The sequence below is a fragment of the Tenrec ecaudatus genome, chromosome 1, assembly GCF_050624435.1.
Source record: "Tenrec ecaudatus isolate mTenEca1 chromosome 1, mTenEca1.hap1, whole genome shotgun sequence".
Classification (NCBI taxonomy): domain Eukaryota; kingdom Metazoa; phylum Chordata; class Mammalia; order Afrosoricida; family Tenrecidae; genus Tenrec; species Tenrec ecaudatus.
Window position 1 is genome coordinate 14,077,589 of NC_134530.1, and position 15,012 is coordinate 14,092,600.

A 15,012-nucleotide genomic window follows, 5' to 3' on the forward strand; every position below is an offset into this window, starting at 1 on the left:
AATGAATGTTAATAATAATGAACCGATTTGAATATGCTAATTTATATGAACATGATAATAGATATGAATAGATAGTTTTTAAATGGATAGAAGACCCGAATAAACAACACACCGAAGTTGACATCCAAGTAGTAAACAAAGCATATGAAAGAAAGCTTCTGATCACTAGCCGTTTGAGAAATTCGTATCAAAATAATATTAGATGCCACAGTATCAGGCAGTGATAGCAAAGCTTAAAAAAGAAAGAAAGAAAATGGCAAATGCTGGAGAGGATGTGGAGAGATGGAATCTTCACTGTAAACTTTTACAAGCGCTGTGGAAAATGGTATGAAGCTTCTTCAAACAAATTGGAATAGATATACTGTAGGACCAAGCAATATTACTCAGAAGCCAAGCTCACAGCCATGGAGTCAATTCTGTCTCATAACAACTTTATAGGACAGACTGGAAGTGTCTCTGTGGATTCTGGAGTCTGTAACTCCTTAAGGGAATATAAAGCCTCATCTCTCTCTCTCTCTCTCTCTCTCTCTCTCTCTCTCTCTCTCTCTCTCTCTCTTTCTCTCTCTCTCTTTCTCTCTATGCTATAAATAAATAACGGGCAAAACCCAAAAAACATGTGCACCCTTGCAGTTATTGCAATATTGTCCATAATAGGAAGGTAATTGGAAAATAAGCAAAATTCCAGTCAGGCTATGAGTGGATAAACATATATGATACCTACATGCAATGGAACATATGCATTCAAGAAAAATGATAAAACTGTCAAGCATCTGATGATGTGGACAAATTTGGAAGACACCCTGCTGAGAGAAGTTAGTCAATCCCATAGAGGAAAATGCTATGAGACAATTATTGTAAAATGAGAAAATGGCTTTCACACCCGAAGAAACAGACTTTGATGGTTACAGAGGAGCCAGGGGAAGGGACAGTGAAAGCCAGAGACTAGGAGAAAAATCACTTGAAAATTTATGATTTTAAAAAATACATAGATAATAAGACACAAAGACACATTTTAAAAAGAAATTCTATTTCCTGGGAGCCTAAACTATGTGGAGTTTTAAAAACATAATTGTTTAGTCTGATATGGATGAATATGCATTCCTAAAATATGTGTTAGAGGCCTGATCCCAATACCTGTGGATGAAATCACTTTTAGAAATAGGATTGCTTTTGTTATGTTAATGAGGCCATGTCTATAGGGTGTTTCCTCAACTTGATCACTTTTGAGAACTGTAGACACAGACATAAGCAAGCTCAAATGGGGGGGGGGATACTGATGTCATGTGAAGATTTCCAAGGAATCAAGGAATAGAAGCTGAAAAGAGAAAATAAATTCCCCCAAAAGCCATTTTCTCAAGTCAGTGTGCTGAATTAAGACTTCTAGTCTGCAGTGTGAGAAAATAAATTTTCTTAAGAACCATCCCCTTGTAGTATTTCTTACAGCAGCCCTAGGGAGCTAAGACAATGTTCAAATACCATAAACACATGTTTAGATATAATACTTAAAATGGATGATAAAATAAATACTAGTGAGTTTCCAAACTTCACAGAAAAACTTAATTATATCATCATGGAATTCATCCATGAGTTTTGTGAAGCTATAGGTTTTCCTATTCCAGAATAATTTCCACCTTTTAGGAGCATTTGAGAAAGAGAATTTCCAGAATCTATTTGGTATTGGTCCTGAAGCAACAATAAATTCTGGCTGATAGATCCCCTTTCCAGCTTCCCACCCAAAACATAAATCCCACTCATGCAGGAGCAACCTGCAGGAGCTGTGTCTCTTTTCTCTTTCACTGACATGGTGGAAGAACTGCACTGCAGAAGGAAAAGCCCTTTCCCCCCATGACCATACCTGTGGTGTCCTGTAGAGCTCCAGCAGTGCCCCAATCTGCATTGAGAACTCGGAGGTGAGGGCAACAGTGACAGCCATGCTCTTTGTGTGTTTCTGGCAGGTGTAATTAGGTATGGGAGGCTCACCTTCTGAGAGCCAGCCCAGGGCGCTCTTTAAGGTGCTAATGTCGCTGGGGTAAGCGTTGTAGAGCCGGAAACCCAGGGACATGTTGGGTAGCAGGTGGGGACTCCTATTAATCTCCTCGATGGCAAACAGAAAGGCCAGAACATAACTATAGCCTCTGTAGTTAAACCTAAGCAAGACCAAGAAAAAAATTTCTTTATGAAAAAAAATCAAGTTTTACAATTCAAATCATATACATGCTTCCATTTATTGTGCTTCACAGATATTGTGCCATTAACAGATTGAAGGTTTGTAGAAATCCTGTGTTGGACAAGTCTGTCTGCAACAATTTCCCAATAATGTGTTCAAATCATGTCTTTGTGGAATTCTTTGGTAATTCTCATACCACATTCTAGCCTTTTCCTAGTGGTATTTTACACTTATTAGACAGCAGTATAGTGTCAATATAAGTTTTATATGTACTGGGAACTAAAAATATAAGTGTAACTCATTTTGTTGTGCTGTTCTGGACCCAAACATGAAATTTCTACAAAGTATGCCTGTCCCAAGCCAAAGACAACATATGGGGCATTTGGGCTCAGAAAACTAATTCAGTGCAGATAAATCATTGCCATAAGAGCTTGAGATCTGGAGCAGTGTGTGTGATATTCCCCAAATCCCAGAAGGTCTAGACCTACCTCCCTGGATTGGGAGGAGGGATCAATTTCTTAAAGTGAGTTATTGGTAAGAAGATGTGTGTTCCGTGGGGAGGTCTATTTACAAAGCTCCTTTAAAAGGAGTGAACTCACATATGCAGTCATATATCAAACTCTGATTCATGAATAAGCCCAAAATACCGTAGGGGAGGGCCATGGAAAGGTGCAGTTGTGCGGGATCCAATGAAACAACAATTGTGAAACATTCAATGAAGCCATGCAGGGGAGGAAAGCAAAGAGGAGAAGCTTGGAGGTAGAACAGGTTGAGCGTGCAGCGGTATCCTCAAAATTTTCTAAGTAAAAACGTACAGAGCCAAACACCATTTCAACAAGTGACTCTCATTACACCCAACAACAACTTCCCCTTTGGGTCTGACAATTTGCAGCTATTTTTCACAGGACATCTGTTCCCCATGAATTCATTTGACGTTGACTTTGAGCAAAAAAATTTCACTTCTCCAAAAAATAAGCTAGACTCTGTCCTTGTGTCCTAAAGGAAACAATGCTAAACATTTGGAATTTCGTCAGGAAATTTCACATCAGAAAGGGAAGAATGTCTGGTTTAATCATGCTAACATTGTCCAGCATGTTAATGTGCTGCCACAGGTGAGCCAATAGGGTTTAGAAACAGCCTCTGTAAGCGTGCAGAAGAGCAATTCAAATGGACACTATGAGCTTCCCTTTTGTATGCTTTTAAATTTCTGACAACTCTCAAAGGACAATTAAAAGGTAGTTCATGAGACAGAAACCGTGGTCCCTCTAACAAGGGACTTTAATGACTGGTGTCTCCAAAAGAGAAGTTATAACAAGACATCCAATTGGATGCTATATTTTCTCATGAAACTTTCCTTCAGCACTAAATCCCAGCCAAATCGTTTTAACTCAAAATGTCTATCACCTCCTACAGCCTGCATCAGTAATAAGATTAATTTGGGATCTTTGCTTTTGGAGCCATTGGTCCCTGGGTGGCATCAATGGTTTTCTTTTGGCTACTGAAAAAGGTGAGCGGTTCACAATGACCTACCAGTGTCCTAGCAGAAAAGCCTAGATTTATGCTTCTGCGGAAAGTACCACTAAGAAAACCTTCAAGTGTATGAGCCCCTAATAAATTTTTAAAATTAAAAAAAAAAAGATAATTGAAAAAAAAAAGAAAACCTTCAAGATCTCAGTTCTGTGCTATAACACTCGGGGCCGCCTAGTGTCATAATGGACTTGAAGGCAATGGTTTGGGGGTTGACCAGGGGGATTTCATGATAGTTTCCATAGACTATGGCAACATACGCTTTCCAGCAGAAAATCACCACCAAGAGGGATTATTGAAAGCCAGGAAAACTTAAAGGATACTTATGCTCCTTTTCACTCAGAAGAAAATAATACTCGAAGTGAAAAAGAAAGGAAGACGCAGTCTTGGTGATTAAAACCGAAAAAGAACATCAGGGTTGGTGAAGTGCAGGGTCATCAAAAACCAAAGAAATCCTGGAGGCCAATACAACAGTGGGCACAGACATCGTCATGACCACGAAGAGAGTGCAGGTGTGAGCAGTGTTTTATTCTGCTGCACGAAAATGTCACCATGATTCAGAGCAAAGTCAACCTACAATCTAGAGAAGGAAAGGGGCATGGAAAGTCATAACTCAGGGGAGAATCTCTACACCAGTTCTCTCTCTCTCTCTCTCTCTCTCTCTCTCTCTCTCTCTCTCTCTCTCTCTCTCTCTCTCTCTCTCTCTCTCTCACACACACACACACACACACACACACACACACACACACACACACACAACTTACCAGTCAACTTGCATTTCTCTTGGATGGGACATGAAAAACTTCCTGTTTAGTTCTGAGTCATGAATCACTGTGTAGAGGGGGAAAAAGCCTCCCAGCACCAGATCCCCATCCCTGTCGACACTGGGCTGCAGGAAAAACATGCATTCAAGAAGACTCATTGTCAGCACGAGAGTTTGAAGCTGCCAGAGCAGAAGCAGAAAGGGCAGAGAGAGCATTCCCGCTCTGACTCACCAGCCTGAGGTAGAGCCTGGTATCCTTGATAAATGGAGGGAAGAATTAAATGAACACTGGAAAGGTCAGCCTTATGCTGGGGAAAGTGGCATCTATGCCGGCCACAGATGTGTGTGAGGTTGCTCACACTCTCTCCAGCCTCTGCAACAAGACAGGTAGCTGCAACAAGAAGACAGTGCTGAAAGCAAGGAGGAATCCCATATATTTATACATATAGGTCTGCCCTCAATTCCACTGTGGACTACAGGGGCTCTGCTCTTCCCCTAACTTCCTCAGCCCAGCCTCATCTGGACACGTCTGTAGGTAAAGTCCCTTGGGGCTCTTCCCGTCCTAGGGCTCCACACCTGAGACAGGGTCAAAGTGAAAACACAGGTAAAAATATGTTTTCAACAGCTCAAATTAATTAGACAAGTGTGTTGCCGTGAGCACTGTGTTCTTTGAAGAATCTCTATGGAATCAAACTGACAACAGTAACTTTGTGGATAGGACAAGACACTTGGGGACAGGGAGTTCATGTGAATGTCGAAGGAGCATCCCAGGAGAGGAGGACAAGCAGGGTCACTGCACTCACTGGATGTCATCCATCGGGATAACGGAATTGTACATGAATGTTCTCAACACCAACTGAAACCATTTAAAGTGAAAGACATACTTGGGTCATTGCTGTCACTCTGGAATTCACCAATTTCATGACAAATAAGGGAAAGCAAGGCTCTGGAATTACCTCCTTCTGGTTCTGAATTCTTCTACCCTGAGTAAAACAGATTTGTTGCAATCAGCTGAGTCTCGTGGAATCAGAATAGCCAGTGTGGCAGTCAGTCAAAAGGTCTCCTGGAGATTCTTTGTGGCGCTAAGAGAGAGAGTAGCACAGTAACCAATGGTATCGCTGGATGTGCTTTTGAACATCTGTAAGACCCCTGCCTCGAGCCGCATGGTCTGGAGAACATGGTCAGAGGAATTGAGTTTATGGTCACACGGGAAATTAGCATTCTCTATCCTATTTTTCATCAGTTTATCAACTGATGGTCTAAAATCATTTATATTCATATAAATGTCATTTTAGCGTATATTCCCTTGGATGACCGAGGTGGTACAAGTGGTTAAAGCTCAGCCACGACTCAAAAGGAATGCAGTTCAAATAACCAGCGGCACCTCAGAAGAAAGGCCTGAGGATCAGTTTCCAACAGATCACAGTCACTGAAACTCCGACAGAGGCAGTAGTACCCTATGTTTTTGCATAAGAAGTCTTTGAACAAGGGGAAAAAAGGAAAAAAAAGATTTTACTGGACAAAATTCAGATAAAAATATCACAAGTGAAATCGCACTCTCTCTTATATAGGCATAGCTCCATGGAGGCAACAGGAGGGGCCCTGGGAGACCGTGACCATCCTTCTTGCACCCCTCCCAGTCAACCTTCAAAAAAACTTTCTAATCCTGGCTTCTCACTGCTCCCGACCCCAGAGCTCCAGGTCTGGAAAGATAGGAACTCCGTACACATTCCCTATAACTCCATTCTCATAAAGAGTCCTATGCCAGGTGCTAGATGCTGTAAGAATTCAGAGCCAGTGGCAGGGCTGGAGTATGTCGATTGCTTAATGCTGGGGAATTAAAGTCACCCTAGACCTGGAGTAGGATGTTCTGATGTCACAGTTGTTAAGCGTTTAACTGTTAACCAACAGAAGTTTGGTAGTTCAAGCATACCCACTGTTTGGGTCAAAGATGTAGGTGACTGATTCCATGAAGTTTACAGTCTTGGCAACCTGGGGTACAGTTCTACCCTGTCCTGTAGTGTCACAATGAACTTAATGACAATGGTTTATTTGTTTTGTTTATTTTCTGCATAAGCTATTAGGCATATTAGTTGAGGTTCAGATTTCAGATAATCAGCTTGGTATTCAATAGTTTAAACCCTTCATCAAACCACTAAACCATTTACACACACACCCCATTCTTTCCCAGATTTCTCTTCTCCCCATGTGAACAATTATCTTTACCCCGTTCACCCAAACTAGCATTCGGCAACCATCCAGTCCATTGTTTTCCTTCTTGCTCTTGTGTTCTCCACTTTTTGCAAACTAAAAAGTCTTCACTTTGGCAAGGAAATCTCTAGCTTGAGTTTTTATGAAATGGTGTTCTCATAATATTTGTACTTTTGTGATTGGATAATTTGAATTATGATGCATATGAAGAATATTGAAAATACCGTGCACTGCAAACAGTACAAACAAATTTGTCTCAGAAGAAGTAGGGCCAGAGTGCTTCTTAGAGGCAAGGAGGAATAGACTTCCTCTCACGTTCTCTGGGCATGTTGTCAGGAGAGAGTTCTTGCAGAAGGACATCATGCTGGGTAGAATAGAGGGGCAGTAAAAAAAAAAAAGGTAGGCCCTCAACAAGGTGGATTGACACAATGGGCTCAAGCCTAGGATCAATTGTGAGCATGCTGCAGAATGGACAGTTTCATTCTGTTGTGCATAGAGTCGCTATTGGTTGGAGTAGACTTGGTGGCATCTAATAACAACAAACATTTCACTTCGCATAATGCTCTCTAGGCCAATCCTTGCCATGAGGGGTCCCTTGTCTTTGTCACTCTTTATTAGCAATCCATAGTATTTCGTTGCGTATCTATACAAAATTTTGAAAATTCATTCTACTGAGGAGAATGAAATTTGTTCATGTTCTTGCCACTGTAAACAGTGTTTGGATGGGCAAGGCTCTGAATATGTCTGTTCCCATGATGACTATTCCTTCTCAAGGATCTATATCCAGAAGATGGTTAAATAAATAGGAAATTTGGATTTTTGTTTGGGGTAGTGCCATATGACGTCTTAAAAGTGATCGCATATGATTATATTCCTATTAGCAGTGTGTGAGGGATCCAATCCATTCACAGCCGCTCTGGCATTTGTTATTTTCTGTCTTGTTTTAATTTGGCTGTCATTATGGGTAGAGGTGTTATCTCATCGTTTCTTTGATTTGCATCACCTGGATGGATAGTGATTGTAAAGATTTCTTCATGTTTGTTGGTCATCTGAATGTCATCTTGGCTGAACTATCTATTCAAGTCCTTTGCCTGGGTATATTACTTTGAACTTAGATGAAAGCAGAAAATATTTTAAAGACTCAAACAAATTAAGAAAAGGTTAAAAGCACTGCAGTGGAGATCTAGGGCAAAGAGAAGAGGAGGATATGTCTGCAGAAAAGATGATCTCATCTCTGTTGAGTGGAAGAGGGTGGCTTGCTTTGGCCCAAATCCTTGGCATTGTCTTATGGTCCCCCAAGGGTAAGACTCAATGCATTTGAATTATAGTGCTGGAGAAGAATACTGAAAGTGCCATGGAATGCCCAAAGAAAAAAAAAGGAATCTGTCTTGGAAGAAGTATAGCTAGAGTGCTCCTTAAAGACAAGGAAGGAGAGACTTGGTCTTGTATACTTAGGGCATTATCAGGAGAGACTAGTCCCTGGAGAAGGACGCTATGCTTAGTCAAGTGGAGGGGCAATGAAAACGTGGAATGTCCTCACCATGATGGATGGACACAGTGGCTGCAACAATGGGCTCAAACATAAGAACTGTTGTGAGGCTGGTACAGGAATGGGCAGGGTTTCATTCTGTTGACTGTATGGCACCTAACAATAACAACAGGGGGAGAATCTGTCAGGTAATATATTACTATTCATGTAGGTATAACTGAGCTCTTTTTTAGCCCTCTGTAATCCAAGGCTGATACTATAGGATACAGGACCTTATAGCTCTTTTCCTCTCAAGTCGTACGGCATGCTAGATAGGCCACATCAGATCTGAGTCAGAAAGTCAACTAAATGAACCAAACTTTATCTTAAACATACTTGTTGCAGATTAAAGGAACTAAGGTACTCCTTTGTACGAAAAGCCTTTCCACAGGCAGTAATGACTTGTATTAAATCAAGCAAACTTATAAGCGAGATGCCAGCTTAGTCCAAACTGAAGTAGCACAGCAACTTGTGAGACCCAGGGATTGTAAACAATAATAGCCGAGACTCATGGAGGATACAGTAGTAAAGCGTAAATTCTGAACACCCTGTTTGCGGAAGACTATGGTTGACACTGAAAGGCCCAAATCCATGTGCAGGATCCCCACTGGGATAAGCCTCTATTGAATTTGTTAGGTAGCCGGATAGGGATTTGTCCCTCTCTATGCCAAAGAGCCCCTACAAGAGGTTGCTGCAGAGAATCAGGTGAGCCCAGCCAGCCACAAAGGCTAGAGGATGTGTACAAATTCAAGCCTTTGGAGACAGGAAGTCCATACACTTGGGAGGACCCCAATCTAGGACAGGTGAGCTTAATTCAGCCAATGGGGTCAACCAATACTGTCAACCACGCCTCCCACCTGAGGGCCATGAAAAGTCAGACTCAGGAGCCCACCCCACTCTTTTCCAGTTGTTCCTCCTCGGCTGTGCTGTGATTTTCTCTGGCCTCAAGTTTCCAGTGTGGGGGTTCGGAGCCAGGGGGTGCCTGGATCAAACCTGAAACTGCGTCTGTCCTTGCTAAGAACGCACGTGGACCACAAACCAGGCTTCAGCTTAATTCTTTCTCGTGCAAAGCCAAGGACTGAGAATCTGCCATATCCCCTCAGACTATTGACCAGGGGTATAAACAGCTTTGCTATCAAAGAGAGTGCATTGGAAATGGGACTATGTAAATAAAAGACTAAAATTCAACATCTTATCATTAGTTCTCCCATTTTAACCGACTTTATTTTCTTCTTAACAGTCTCATTGAAATACAATTCGATCATTCAGTCGCATCAAGATGAATTGTACAATCCATCACAATCACATCACGATTTAGAGCATTTTGTTCATTCGTGTTCACATTTTTATTAGCTCCTCCTTTCTCCAAAACCTCCCCTGCCATACTCCTAAGGAACCATTGATCTAGTTAATGTGACTAAAGATTTACAGTATATATTTGCGTATGAGCCGATTTTTTCAGCACATTTTTTATGCCGAGAAAGACCCCCTCTTCTTATACTCGAGTGAGGGTCCCTCTTACCTGTTGTCCAGTGAAGTGCTGGTGTCCTCCAGTCTCTCCTGCTCATCTTCAGGCGTCTGTAGCCTCTGTGGGTGGTCTGATGGCTGCTGATATCACCGCTCTTCTTTATTCCTGTACACTGGCAGCCTCTGTGTTGTCTGTGCCGTACCGCGCAAGAACATGCCCGCTGCTGTGCGCTGGTCCCTGGTGCGCACCGCATCCTCGTCAGATGAATGTCGGATGCAGCCGCTCTTCTTAGCCCTATAGTTCTTTAAGGTAGTGCACCCCAAGTACCACTCTAAACAATTTCTGGTTTAATTACAGTTTCTGGCTTTACCTTGTAACTTTGAATTACTCCAATATCAATTTGAATTTCTGGAGTACTTAGATTACACTTCCCTGATGAGAGCTGAATTACTCTTTCAAGCAGAGCTCCTGAACTTCCGTTGTCACAAGCTGTGGGGGGCACTCTTTAACCTTTTCTTGGCCAGTAAACTGTATATCCACATAGGCTGGGCATTTACAAGTTTGGACAGGACTGGCCTCTGGCTGTGAGACTGGGCTTTACCTGTGATTGCCGTTTAAAGATTCTTTTGCACAGCCAGGCAGAAGCCCTGCCTTGTGTGCTCTGCTGGGCGGGGCCTAAAACAAGCTCCATTCTCTATGTCCCTGCCAGGAAATGTTTGCTAATGGAAAACTCTTACTGTTGAATCTCAAACAACATTGATTTACCCAATGAGTTTAAACCCAACCTCGGTGATCCTGGCCCATGCTCTGCACCAGACCTCAGCTTGTTTTTCGTGGCCAGGCTGATTGGCCTGTGCCACCTCCACTCTCTTTGAAAATGACCTATCTTCCTGCATCTAAAGCATTTTCTTTTATGCCTGGTGTAATTTGCCAGTAAGTCCTCCTTGTATTAATCTGTCCTACATTCCTGTATATTCTGAGATAATCTGAAAGATTTCCCTGTTCCCTGTTGGGTTGTAGGCATTTTTAGAGTCCTCATTGGAAAAATCACATGACAGTTTGTGAACTAGGGCTTCCCCAGCCTGCGTATTTCCGACACTTTTTCACGGAGCACCCTATAATCAGGTCACAAAGTCTATGTAGGACTCATCATTCTGCTGCCTTATTAACTGGGCCGTCTCTCTTCTGATGGCATCATTTTGTCCCAGGCCCTTAGGCAAACCTTGAGTACCTGTGCCAATGCCAGTTCAGTAAACTGTAGTTGTCACTCAATTGTGATCTAACTCTCATTCCCTAGCAGATGATGAATTCCTATATCTATATCCCATCCTCAGAATTGTTACCAGTTTGTCCATGTGCTGTTTCATCCAACCATATCTGATATTGCAGAAATGCTGAAGGAGAAAGGCATGCTTTTGTCAAAGCTCTCCAGTCAGTGGGGAGCCAGCTTTCAGAAGCTGCCATAGATCTTATCATGTTAATTACGAAAGGACAGTGTGGGTCAGAGTCAATGGATGACCCCTTCCTTGCGATCTGTCAGCAACTCAAAGAGGAAGGTGCTGTGAACTCCTTGAGGGTGTAACATGCACAGGAAAACCCAACCTAACTTATGTCTCCTTCTTCTGCAATCCCTCTTTCTACCTTTTAAAGTAAAGGTGCTTTCCTACACTTGGCCTCTTTGCTTCTATTTTCTGCGCTGGTCTTCTCAACCAGTATAAATGGAAACTCCACTTCCTGAACCTCATCTTTTGTGGTAGCTCTATTAGTTTGCATTTCCTTGGAAGTAATCTCCTCATCTCTACCTTCTGTACTGGCTTGCTTTATTAGCTTATGGTTCCTTGTGATTCAAGGTTAGTTTTCTTAGCTCTGTCTAAAATCTTTTCATCTGTCTCATTCTGCCTGCCTTTCACCAGATTTAAGGATGGGTAGCATAGAGGCTTCTCATTACTCTGCTGGTTTTGTTTCTTTGCTTTCTCTACCTGCAGAGGGTATAGAACTGTATTGATCTGCACCCCAGAGCTCTAATTTTCATGCGTATCCTCTGTCCTTCCCTACGAGCCTTTCTTAATTTAATACCTACCACATCCCAGATCTCCATAGCAAAGGCTCCTGACTCCAGTCACGAAGGATTAAATTCTTTCTCACTTGAAGAAACTCTTTCTTTTTTTATTCGTTACCACTACATTTTGTTTCTTGAAGAGGTGTTAAGAGTGATACAGTACTCTGTCCTTGATCTTCACCTGACCCATAGCTCACCTGAACTGAAAACCAGTAAAAATTTTCCTGATTCACCCTCTCTGTCTGAAGAGGCTATACAATCATTACACAGGATGTAACCCCAAATAGTTCTTTTCCTGTTCCCCCTCGTTGGGCATCATTTGTTAGAGTAAACCATCCTCTAACAATCGTGAGGTAGGGTGCATATGCGCAACTGTACGGCTCCAATTTTTAAAATATAAGGTCATAGTAATGTCATGGAAGATCGGAGAGAAGATAAAATAAAGGAGTCAGACACATTTCATGGTAGCATGCGCACCTCTTGGATCTTGATCTCAGCAGCCAGGTCCAGGCAGATAGCAGGATGAAGAGAGGGACAATTTATTTCTAACCCAGGCTTAAATATACTTAGGGGTGTGCAAGCCCCCCTGATTACATGCATAACAGGAAGGGGATGGGCTAAGGGTGTAAACGTTATATGAAGGGGAGGGAATAGGTGTTCACATGTGACAAGATGGGAGGATTCTATATTCAAGCGTCCTTCAGTGGGCTTGAACTTCTCCCTGGACTCTCCAGGGAAACAGTCACTATTCTTATCAGTAGGGTGTGAGCCGCACCTATGGTGGGACAGGAACTAGTCTGACTGCTCTAGATGACTGATGCCTTCAGGGAGAAAACTTCTAAGCAATGAACTAGCAAGCAGGAGACAACCTGTGGAAATACCTTTCTGTATCCCACAGGGTACCATGGAATTAAGCCTGGCAATCCCCCTCCCCCCAAACCAGCCATTGGAAATCCTATGAAACCCAGTTCCACTGTGACAAACCTGGGCATGCCACAAGTCAGAGTCAGTGGGATAGGAACAGGTTTCCATGTGATGACCGGAACTCACGGCAATCACCTGCCATTCTTGTCCTTCCCTCAATGACATCAACCCGAAAGAGACCAAGGGAGCATTGACGGATGTCAGTGAAGCTTCTGGTGAAGAATCTTCAAAGTACCAAGGCCTGCTGAAAGTACAAACAGGTCTGTCTTAGAAGTATGGACAGAATGCTCCTTAGAGGCAAGGCTGGTGAGAATTCATCTCATGTACTCTGTACACGTTGTGATCAAGAGAGACCAGTCCGAGGACATGAACATCCAGCTTGGTTGAGTGTAGGGCCAGAGAAAGAGAGACAGGTCCTCGAGGAGATGAGTTGGCTCCGTGGCTGCAAGCACGGGCTCAGACATGAGAACAATGGCGAGGAGACGCAGAAAGGGGCAGCGCGTCCTTCTGTTGGGGTGGATCGGGCTGCTAAGGGCAGGTACTGACTCGATGGCACCTCTCAACTTGGTATAGAGCCAGCGACACATACACACCTGGCAGACCTGTGAAGACAGGGTCCCTGATCCCTCACTAACTTGCCTTCCTGCCTCCCACCAGACCCTGAAGAACCAGTGGCCACAGCAGTACAGCCACCACGACTCCACAGACCCCAACATCTTCGTGCTCCTGACCCGTGGCAGGTTCTTCGGCACCTGTGGCCTGATAACCAGTTATCCCCCAACCCTGATCTGGACTCGAATGCAGGCCCAAGGTGAGGCGGGCCCGAGAACTTGCTGGCTACCTTTACCCACCTGTGGCCCAAGAGGCCTGAGACTCAAAATGGAGAGCGGGGGTCACCAGTAGCCCAGGACAGGCAGGGTCTCACAGGTATCTGGGCACCTGAACTATGCATTTTCCAGGCAGGGTGATTCCCAGGGAGAGCCTGGGGGCCTGATTGAAGGAGGGAAAGGGCCAGACCGCCTTTCGCTTTTCTCTGTACTCTATTCTAAAGAGAAGTCTTGGTGGGACAGTGGTTGTGTTAGGCTGCTAACCAAAAGGTCAGCAGATCAAACCCACCAGCCCTCCATGGGAGAAACACAGGAACCTAGGCAGGACTGGGGAGTGTCTGTTTCTCTGGGGCGGGTGTTTGATTTGAGGCAGGGCTGGCTCCAGGGCACTTAGCTCCATATGTCCCACTCACTGCACTTCTCCGGGCCCCAGAGCAGGGGTGCCCATAGGGCTTCTGAGGACCCTCCTCACCAGTGTCCCCTTGACGACCGTGGACAGTCTCACCGACCTCTGAGGGCCTGGAGGCCCACCCCGTTGTTGAGCTGTGCCAACAGGGCTCCTTGCACAGGGACAGGGCATGAGTCCCCCGTGAGACTACTGACAGGAGCTCCCTGGCCTCCCTGCCTCCACAGGTGCTGAAGACCCGCCTGACGCTGGGACGCACAGGCCAGTACGATGGCCTAGGTGACTGCGTCAGCCAGATGCTTCGACGCGAAGGCCCGGCCGCGTTCTATAGGGGATATGCGCCCAACATGCTTGGCATCCTCCCGTATGCCTGCACTGACCTGGCTGTGAATAAGGTTGGCAGAGGTGGGGGTGAGGTTGCTGTAGGCGGCATCGATGTGGCCCAGAGCTAGGGCCCATTCTGAGCCTTCTCTGGACCGCTGCCCCCTGCAGATGATGAACAACATGTGGCAAATCACAAGAAAGGACAACTAAGAGACCAGCTAGGCTGAGAGCATCAGTACCCAAACAACCTTCACAGTGTGCGGCCAGATGGTCAGTTATCCCCTGACGTTAATAAGGACGAAGATCCAAGCCCAAAGTCTGCCTGCCCCTGATGAGACCCACTTTGTGACCCCACCAAATGTCCTCAGCCCCCTCCCACACCCCAATTCTCCCTACTTGGCCCTGGCTTCTTATGCCGCCAAACAAACACCTACAACTCATACTTACCCACAAATCTTAACATCCTGTGCCATTTCCCCTCAGTCCCAAAGGTGATCTAGTCCCGGGCTACACCCCCCCCCCACCCCATTCAGGTTTTCCCCCTGATCTTGTGACACACTTCTTGCTGAAGAGATGGTGGCCAACTTACACATTCCCGTGTCGGAGGGAAGGTGGGAAACCCGAGGACGTTGCAAGGGCCCTGTTTGGGGAAGGCCATCTCTAGGCCTTCCCTCCCTAGTGGGCTTCAAACTTCCGATTAACAGCTGAGCCAATGTCCCAAGGAAAGACCACCCAGGGACCCCAGGACACAGGATTCACACCCCCAAAGAGGCCAGCTTGCTCAAGTAGACTTAGTCTACGAATGGCC

The 15,012-nt window shown here is 44.4% G+C and overlaps 1 protein-coding gene across 1 annotated transcript in view; it reads right to left on the reverse strand.

The window, feature by feature from the left end:
• The window catches only part of LOC142443957 (vomeronasal type-2 receptor 116-like), a 29,029-nt gene extending 14,643 nt beyond the window's left edge, over nucleotides 1–14,386 (reverse strand). Inside the window, exons 1-3 of the mRNA XM_075545073.1 lie at nucleotides 14,261–14,386; nucleotides 4,459–4,583; nucleotides 1,856–2,147 (exon numbers count right to left, since the gene is read on the reverse strand). Coding sequence (XP_075401188.1) covers nucleotides 1,856–2,147; nucleotides 4,459–4,583; nucleotides 14,261–14,386 — 543 coding nt within the window. The remainder of the gene's footprint in view (nucleotides 1–1,855; nucleotides 2,148–4,458; nucleotides 4,584–14,260) is intronic.
• Between the last annotated feature and the right edge of the window lie 626 nt (nucleotides 14,387–15,012).